Source organism: Octopus bimaculoides, chromosome 13, assembly GCF_001194135.2.
Source record: "Octopus bimaculoides isolate UCB-OBI-ISO-001 chromosome 13, ASM119413v2, whole genome shotgun sequence".
In the NCBI taxonomy this organism is placed as follows: Eukaryota; Metazoa; Mollusca; class Cephalopoda; order Octopoda; family Octopodidae; genus Octopus; species Octopus bimaculoides.
In genome coordinates this window covers 9,046,950-9,056,730 of record NC_068993.1, presented here as the reverse complement: position 1 = coordinate 9,056,730, position 9,781 = coordinate 9,046,950, and the positions used below count along the sequence as shown (strand labels likewise).

The window sequence follows — 9,781 nt, the reverse complement described above, 5'->3', positions numbered from 1 at the left end:
GGGGGGGGGGACTCCAGGTGAGTTCTGAATGAACTGGTCTAAGATAAAAAGCATTTCAACCGTGGCCCTTCTGATTAAAGTTATTTCTGATATGACAATTCTTTATTAACGCCAGGCCCGTGTATCGAAGACTACAGTATCCAATTTATCTAGCAGGTCTATTATCGAAAGCATTCCAACTATGGCTAGATCTTTCTAAAAAAAATTTTTTTAGACGGTAGACCTAATTTGAGGATGATTTAACTGCTGTTTCTAACAGGTCGAGCGACGGCACCTCCATCTGTTATTCTTCAATGTTACGGACGCGACTGTTCAAATGACCGTGTTTTTTTAGAGTTGTTGAATAAGTTGTTTTGTTTTTTTCTTTTTCAAATGATGTTTGTAGAAGCATGTGGCGTGCCTGGCAAATGCTGGAGTTGATGGTAGCGAGGACTGAATATTTAGAGGGAGGGAATATGTGATCTTATCTGCACAGGAATGCTTGGAGAGAGAGAGAGTGTGTGTGTGTGTGTGCCGATCCTTGATGTACGCCCCCGACGATGTAACGAATGGGTGGGAGGGAAGATTGTAATTCCTACATCAATCTTTCGTTTTATGTCTACCCACCTCCCACGCATTGATTGGTTTATTTTATTTATCTGCGTTTTGTGCTAACACGCATTCGTCTTTGCATAGAAATGGAAGCACCAGTGTACTGGCATATTGAATAAGAGATAATTATGATGAAATTAATATTAGGAGCTTTATCTTCAATTTTCTATACCTCTTTGATTCTATATTCTTTATAATAAAGGTTTCAGATTTTGGCACAAGGCTTGCAATTTGGGAGTTGGGTTAAGTCGAATACATCGACCCCAGTGCTTAACTTGTACTCGTAAGCATGAAAGACAAAGTCGACCTCAGGGAAATTCGAACTAGAAACGTAAAGAGCGAGAAGGAATGCCGCTAAGCATTTTGTCCGGCGTGCTAACGATTCTGCCAGCTCGACACCCTTGTTTAAATAATACAGCATTCTTTCGAATGCCAATACATACTTTATTTAAAAAAAAAACAACACAAAATAAGCGAACAAAAGTTATCTTGTTTACTGAAGTGTGTATTGTATTTTAATAGTTGAAGAAAATGTCCAGCTTTGTTTCGATAAAGGCAGAGCGATAATTAATGTGTTCGTTCGGCAATTTCCGATGGGATTTCCCAGTACTCTACACTTATACACTAAGGCAGACAATGATTTTTAATTATTTATTAATATTTTTTTTAAAACGTTCTGTTCAGTATTAAGAGTCAACTGACAGTCCGATTAAATTAATCTTTGTTAATTTATATTTTAAATATAATTGTTGATTTAGCTATTTAAAACGAGAAACAAGACTAAGTATGATCGCTTCTAGACGAAATGTACATGTCGGCCAACTAACTAGTAACGCTTGCTTTCACTTTTTACAAACTAAATAACTTTCGTCTCTTTCTTTTTGTCAGTCGATTAAATATATATACAACATTATATTCATTTTGTGTGTTTGATTTGGTGTATCTACACTTTCTCTAAATATTCGATGCTAGCTGTAGCGAAGTAAAGGTTTTTATAATCAACCGGAAGTGATTGTGGTAGCACAAGTAATGGTGCTGATATACATACATAGACAGACGGATATTGCTTTAATGACAATTTGACTCGGCTCTCTACGACTCTAGTTTCGTGGGTTCGTAGAACGAACCTATTTGTTATTAAACAATCTGTAACTCCTACTAAATGTATTGAGTACCACCTCTTACCTTCATTTGTCCACTCATTCGTGTGCGTATATATATATATATATATTATATTCACACACGTACACATGAATGAGTGGCAAAACGAAAGAATGTATATATTTTGTGTATGTTTGTCATCAAATTAAGCGGCGTCAATTAAAATCAAACCGACAATAAATGGGAATGTACAAAAGTAACCTGGCTATCTTGAATAACTGAAACGAAATGAATAGATGCTTACAAATACGTTGTTAGTCTAACGACTGGCGAAATTTCGAAGTCCCTGTCAAACGTTTCCTTGTAAAAATAAATAGGATATTCTACTTAAATGTATTGACTGAGCATTCAGTTAATATTTTACTATTTTTTATACATAACTATACTTAAAGTAAACTATTGTAGATTGTTTTTTCCCAATACCATTGTCAAGTTAACCTATTAGGCTGACATCTCTGAAAATTAGACGTTTCTCATATATATATATATATATATAAAATAGTATCTCATTTCGACAAGAAGACAAAATTATTTGAAAGTTTTTAAAAAGAGAAATTTATGAATGGTGATATCTGTCTGTCCCGATAAGGGTTAATTAAATATATAACAAGAATTGACGCCGCTTTAGTTAAGAGACTACCATATCTATCTATCTATCTATCTGTCTATCTATCTATCTGGTTCGAGTAGAGTGGAAGTGAGAGAGAGAGAGAGAGAAAGTAAGTATACACTCTTTTTCTCTACTTGAACCAGCTTCTATATGGTCGTTCGACCAATCAGAAATAGCAGCCATATCTTTCTTGAATTACACTTTACCGTCTTAAAAAGAATTAGAACACATTGGATAATGTAGTTCTAGGTACGCAATACCCGATAAAACAAATTTTGAAAAAAAAACCCACCCTGGGCATGGCAGGAATGCGTTTAATCAGAGGTCTGCTTGTCTAGAACTGATCTCGTACTAAACAACATATGTGTGCGTGTGTATAGACACACACACACACACACACACACACGTTTTACAAAACAAATTTCTTTCCTCGTATAAATCTGGTGTTAAACAGTTCGAATGTTTTACGAGGTGAAATCCTTAAAACCCCTATTTATCCGTGTGTGTTTGTGTGTCTATTTCTAAATATTTGCTATTGGTCTTGTCACAAACTTGCTCACATATTTCCTTCATAAAAATGGTGAAACGCTTCCGTATTAAATGCTAGTAGTCGTGTTTCCTGGATTTCATTCCGAGTTCAAATTCTGCCAGGGGTCTCACGCTTGACGTTTTTTTTTTTTTTTTCTTCACCCTTTTCATCATCGATAAAAATAAGTTCTAATAATAAATACACCAGCGGCCAAAATCAATCGACTCTGCTACCTTCTTCCCCCTACAAATATTGACCTTGTTGTGCTTGAGGAAGAAATCGATATTTCCATTCTTAGGTACAATGGCCATTTTTGTAAGCGGGAGCGGCGGCATTGTTGAGTGTTTTGACGGCAGGTTTATTTATTTACTGGCGGGGGTTGCAAACCTCTTCTCTCCTCACCCCTTCGCACGAAATAGACTTGATAAGGAAGGCCAGTTTGACCCCGATAGAATCTGATTGAACTGGGGAGGTATGAGGACAAAACTAACGATTGTAAGTCATTTAGTTCGACACCTTTCTATTTCTTTCTCATATATATATATATATATATATATATAAATGTGCACACATATTTACACACACAAGCGCATACTTTCACACAATCATATTGTGTTTCCTACTTTTCTGTCTGTTTATATCTCTCTCTAAGATATATATATATATATATATGTGTGTGTGTGTTGTCTTCTCCATGTCCCACCGCCCTCTGCGTTTAATGAGTTACATTAGGTAACTTGAACCCGTAAGTAATTTTTTGTTGCTAAATTATGCTACTTCCAAAAAAAAAAAAACCCTCCTTTTCCTTGCTGTTCGGTTTACACACACACACACATGTATATATATATATATGTGCGTGTGTTCTTTTGATCTGGTCTTAACAGTGAATCGTTTTCAATCTGTCAATAATGTATTTATTTGTTATTGCTGTATGTTTCAATCAACTATCAATGTTTCATTCATGCCGACGCATCGATTGATTGATTGATTGTTTCGGATTATTATTATTTTTTTTTTCACCTATTTCCACATTTAGAGTTTATATATTTCGATCAATTTTTCTCTTCTCTCTTTCACACTTTATTCATAATAACACGACTTACAACTTCCAATTATATATTTAAAAAAAAAATCTTATTTGTTATTAAACCATATTTTTTTTTTGTTAAAACCCCCGTGTCTTTATGTCTAGAAGTTATCTTAGTTCTTGTTTACTGTGAAAGCTAAAAAAATAATTTCTCTTCGGTTCGAATTTTCGTGCATTCTTGGTAAGAAGAAGAATATGTTTAAACTCTTTTAACTAGATTTAACGTATCTGTCCGTGTCCATTGCAAGAAATATATTTATTTTAGTTTCTGTTACATTTTCCCTCGTTGATATCTTAAAATAAATTACGTGTTATATAGTAATGTAATAAATAGGTTCTCTTTCTATTTTCGGTATCCTTAAAACACAAAAAATAAACACCTGACATGAAATAGTTGATAAAATTTATTTATGAGTTATTATATCCTGTATAATATATATAGAGCTTTCGTCTTCTGTTGTAAAATCGTTCATGGCTATGATGTTTTTTTAAGTTTATTATTACATCAACCTTAGTGCTTTACTAGCACTTTAGTACTTTATATTACGTGTAAATGAATCCCTGAAAGCTGACCGGTAAAAATAAAGTTCAGCAAGATTTGAACTTGGAACGTAAGGGGCTGTAACTAAATACCGCTCTACTCTGCTGTTCTTGTTTTATCACCTTTTTCCCTTTTGTCATTCTCTTTCATCTCTCTTGTGAACTTCCCTCTTTCCTATTAAATCTCCGAGATCCTGTGAAGGGTCAGGGGTACTGCCTTTACTCTTTCTTGACTAAAAGAGGTGGTGGGGGTAAAATGTCGACTAATAATAATTATAAAGATTAATTGGCTCCAGTCCAATCGACCATGTTAATTCTGTCTTCCTCTTAATGAGAATTTGAACTCGAAATGTACAATAATAATAATCTTTCAACTCTAGATACGTGGTCTGAAATTTAGGGGAAGGTGCCAGTCGATTACATCGACCCCGCAGTGCTCAACTGGTACTTGTTTTATCGACCTCGGCGAAATTTTGAACCAAGAACATAAAAGCCAGAAGAAATACCGCTAAACATTTTGTCCGGCGTGCTAACGGTTCTTCCAGCTCGCCGCCGCCGCCTTTTCTACTTAGCCACGACACTTGTGAACATTAAAGGAAAGACCAAGATTATGTCTTGTACTAATTGATATTCGATTCCTGGTTTAAATACCATTTGGGATTGTTTGTAAAGTAAAAATACCAGTTACATGTTAGGTGTGTTTCAGTTGATCGAACCATTTTTCGAATACCCGACACGCATGCACACACACACACACACACACATTTTGGCCTTTGTGTGTTTATTCAAAATACATTTCACCGTCGGGTCGTTACCGTAGTACGAGCTGCGATGGTCAGTTTGGTCTGAGCCCAACTGGAAGCTGGTCTTGAAATGGCGATGATAGGGGAATATTTACTATAATTATCTCCATACAAACAGATCACCCACTTTGGAAACAGACTCATTCTCCTACTTCTTTCTCTCTCTTTCCCTTTCTTATATTTCCTTTTCGTTCCACTTAGCCTGATTTTGGTATCTGCATTCCATGTTTGTTTTTTTAAATATTTATCTGTCTGTAACACTTGTATATATTTGTATATTCATTTATTTTTTTCTTTTTAAAAAAACTTCCTATGTTAGATTTTCTTCTTTAATTTCTTCGTTAATTAATTTGTATTTTATTGAGTTGGTGAGGAACGTTCAGCCTCCTTTTACTGCGTCAATCTAATGTGGTCGTGTTAGACTCTGGAACAATGCATCAACACCAACGCAAAATGCCTCTTCCAACTTTAAATTAAGGTGAGAGGGTATCTGTGAAAAATATGTGTGTTATATACAATAATACATACGCACTCTCATACACATAATGTGTATATTATACACACACACTATATATATACACGCTATACGAATATGTGTGTGTGTATATATATACACAGACTACAAATTTATGGGTGTACTGTATATTTATTGTATGTCGTGTAGGTGGGCATGTGTCTAATCTACGTGCGTATATATATGTCGTGTGTATATACACATGTGATCTCAGTGTATTTCGTCTAAGTGTGAATGTATGTTGTACGTGTGCATATATATATGTATTTAGACTATATATATATGTACATATGTTTGTGGTTGCATGTGGTGTGTGTGTGTATTTATGAACGCACGCGCACACATTTTTACAAAAATATATCGTTGACGAATGAAGCGATTGTATAGAATTGTAGAATGCCTCCGGTTTCACACGCACACACACACACACACACATACGTTTGTGTATACTTATGATTACATTTTCATCCGTCTCTCTTTCTGTATGTATCTATCTATCTATATAATCATTATCATTGTTTTTAACGTCCACTTTTCCATGCTTGCATGGGTCAGACGAAATTAGTGGAAGTAGTTTGTTTATCTCCGGCTAGATGCACTTCCTGTCATCAAACCTACCTATTTCCAATCACAGAGAACAGTACAGTAACCGGACATATTTTGACGGAATATTGCAAACGAACAACGCTGCCTGGTGACGTTCGTTCTATAAATAGTGCCGAACACAACAGGATTTTTTTCCATTTCCGTTTAATGGATCCTCTAGTAAGACTGGTTGACCTGGGCCATAATAGAAAACACATGCCCAAGATACATTGTAGTGGTACTGAACCCTATAATAGAGAAAAGTTGGATTATTGGAGTTGTGTGAAGTACAATAAATGCAGGTATGACTGTGTGGTTAAGAAGCTTGTTTCCCAACCATGTGGTTTTGGGTTCAGTCCCACTGCATGGCCCCTTGGGCAAGTGTCTTCTACTGTAACCCCAGGCCTGCTAATCTTTTGTGAGTCAATTTGGTAGTGAAACTGTGTGGAAACCCATTGTGTTTGTGTGTGTGTGTGTGTTCCTCTGTTCTTTACATGCACTTGACAACAATTGTTTGTTTACATACCTGTAACTTAGCACTTCAGCAAATGAAACTGAGAATTAGTACCAAACTAGGGTTGTTCTGTTCAAGCAAAACCCCTCAAGGGAGTGCTTCAACATGGTTGCAGTCTGATGACTGAAACAAGTAAAAGACAAAAGAAGGATCCAAAAGCTGACTTACAACTAAGAAAGCCCTTTTATTTTTATTTCGATAATTTTTACAAATCGTAAATTTGGCTCAGACAGTCTGGGTGGTGGAGTACAATATCTGAGTATCTCTTACTTCCAGGTTTATAGCTGGCTTGTATTATACTGTCCCCCCCCCTCTATTTATACCAGTGAATCTATGGTACCTTCTTTTAATAAATCCTCTAATTTTATCTTTTTACAGTGATATTAATTCTAAAACTGAAGTTGATTCTGAAGCAAGTGACGTTATGTAAGTATGTCCACCTCGCTACCTTACCTCCTTCAAACGTATACTAAACTATTTTAAAAACTAGTATACCATCTTCTCTCTTTTTCAACTGAGGTAGGTCTGTATCTCTCCTCTACTGCAAGACACCTGTTTCTGTCTCCCTGTCATACTTTAACCTTTCATCACCTGGCTCAAAACCATCTCTCTTAATACCACCTGGTGACCTCAATAGTGCCAGTGCTATGTCGACAGTACCCAGCAGACTTTGTAAAATGGTTGGTGTTAGGAAGGGCGTCCAGTTATAGAAACCATACCAAAGTAGACCTTAGAATTTTGCGCAGTTTTCTGGCTAGTCAGCTTCTGACCCATACCAGAATGGAAAACAGATGTTAAACAATCCTGATGATAATATCTTTCTATGTTTGGAAAGTTTACTTGATGTTTCCAGTTTAAATGTTTGGTGAAAGGAATGGCCTTTTAGAAAGACAAAACTCTATCTAGTTTTTTTTTTTTTCCTTAAAATACAATACTTTGACCTCAATGCAATGAGGGATCGTGGCTTCAGTACTATGGACAAGTGATTAGAACATCACCAGGAAACATTAAAAAAAAACAGATTCTTCAAGCCAAGCCAAGTGGCAGGAGATCCAGAGGTAGACCAAGAACAAAATGGTTGGACAATATCTGTAGTCTCAGTTGCTCATGCTTGGGAGTCCAGCCAGAAAGAGTAATGATGATTGCTTCCGGTAGGACCCTATGAATAAAGTGTCTGAGGACTCTACTTCATCATGACCTTAGGAATAATGGGTGAAAATAATGGATGGATGGATGGACAGATGGACAAGACAATACTGAACTTCAGCCCGATTGAAGCTCACATATTTTCATTTGGTTTATGAATAACAGAATGACAACAAAAAATACTTCTCATTTGTTGTTAATATTTCTAATATGGTAGTATGAAATTTGACTGTTACTTCTAGCTGGTTGATAAACCATACTGAGGATTCCTTCATTGGCTCATTTGTTGATGGTTTAGATATAATTTATATTGTGATGTAATTTATATATGCACATTGTTTTGATAGGAGGGTATAATTAATCTTAATCATATGGTAATGATAGGGTTAGTGAAGAAATAACTAATTTCATGATGGGAGTCTCTTGTTCCATATAACAACTAACTCATTCTCTCTCTTTCTACACACACACACACACACATGTATGTATACACACATGTATATATTTCTAGATCATTTTGTCCATCTTTATGTTCTGTGTTCAAAGGAAAGTGAAAATGATGAGGTTAGGCCCCTAAAAAGCATATGGGATTAGTTCTGATGTTAAAATTAACAATTATTAAAAATAATGAGGAAATGAGTGATAAAAATCTTCTTAGGCGCAGGAGTAGCTGTGTGGTAAGTAGCTTGCTTACCAACCACATGGTTCTGGGTTCAGTCCCACTGCGTGGCACCTTGGGCAAGTGTCTTCTACTATAGCCTCGGGCCGACCAAAGCCTTGTGAGTGGATTTGGTAGACGGAAACTGAAAGAAGCCCGTCGTATAATATATATGTATATGTTTGTGTTTGTCCTCCCAACGTCGCTTGACGACCGATGGTGGTGTGTTTACATCCCTGTAATTTAGTGGTTCAGCAAAAGAGACCGATAGAATAAGTACTAGGCTTCCAAAGAATAAGTCCTGGGGTTGATTTGTTGACTAAAGGCGGTGCTCCAGCATGGCCGCAGTCAAAATGGCTGAAACAAGTAAAAGAGAGAGTAAAGAGTTATATTATTCCTAAAAGATTAATTTTTATCTTTTACTTGTTTCACTCATTAGGCTGTGGCCATGCTGGGGCGAAGGGTTTTTAGTCAAATTGACCACAGTGCTTAATTTTTTTTTTAAGCCTGATGCTTATTTTCTTTGTGTCCTTTTGCTGAACTGCTAAGTTATGGAGACGTAAACAAACCAAGTTGCCAAGTGGTGGTGGAGGAGAAACAAACAAACAAACACATGCGTGTGTGTGTGTGAAGGGCCTCTTTCAGTTTCTGTGGGGCTGAGCCTGAAACCAAGTGGTTGGGAAGCAGACTCCTTACCACACACCTATACCATCACAAGGAAATGATAATATAAACCTCTAACACTTGGACTCTTTTGATATCAACCTGCCTAAGACTGTCCTTGGTTCTATGATACAAAGTTTGTTTTAAAGGGATTTAAAGTTGAAAACAAGAGAAAACTTCCAAAATTTATATTCCAATCATCTGCTTAATAAAGGATAAAGTTATTTCACTAGAAATATGGTAATGATAGGGTTAGTGAAGAAGTAATAAATTTCATGATAAGAGCTTCTTGTTCCATATAACAACTAACTCTTGTTCTCTCTTTCACTCTCATATATGTATATATATATATATATATATATATATATATATATATATAT

General features: G+C 35.9%; 1 protein-coding gene across 1 annotated transcript in view; it reads left to right on the top strand.

Moving 5' to 3' along the window:
• Positions 1–9,781, top strand: part of LOC106884186 (ubiquitin-protein ligase E3A) — a 42,701-nt gene that overhangs the window by 12,190 nt on the left and 20,730 nt on the right. Inside the window, exon 2 of the mRNA XM_014935422.2 lies at positions 7,313–7,360. Coding sequence (XP_014790908.1) covers positions 7,313–7,360 — 48 coding nt within the window. The remainder of the gene's footprint in view (positions 1–7,312; positions 7,361–9,781) is intronic.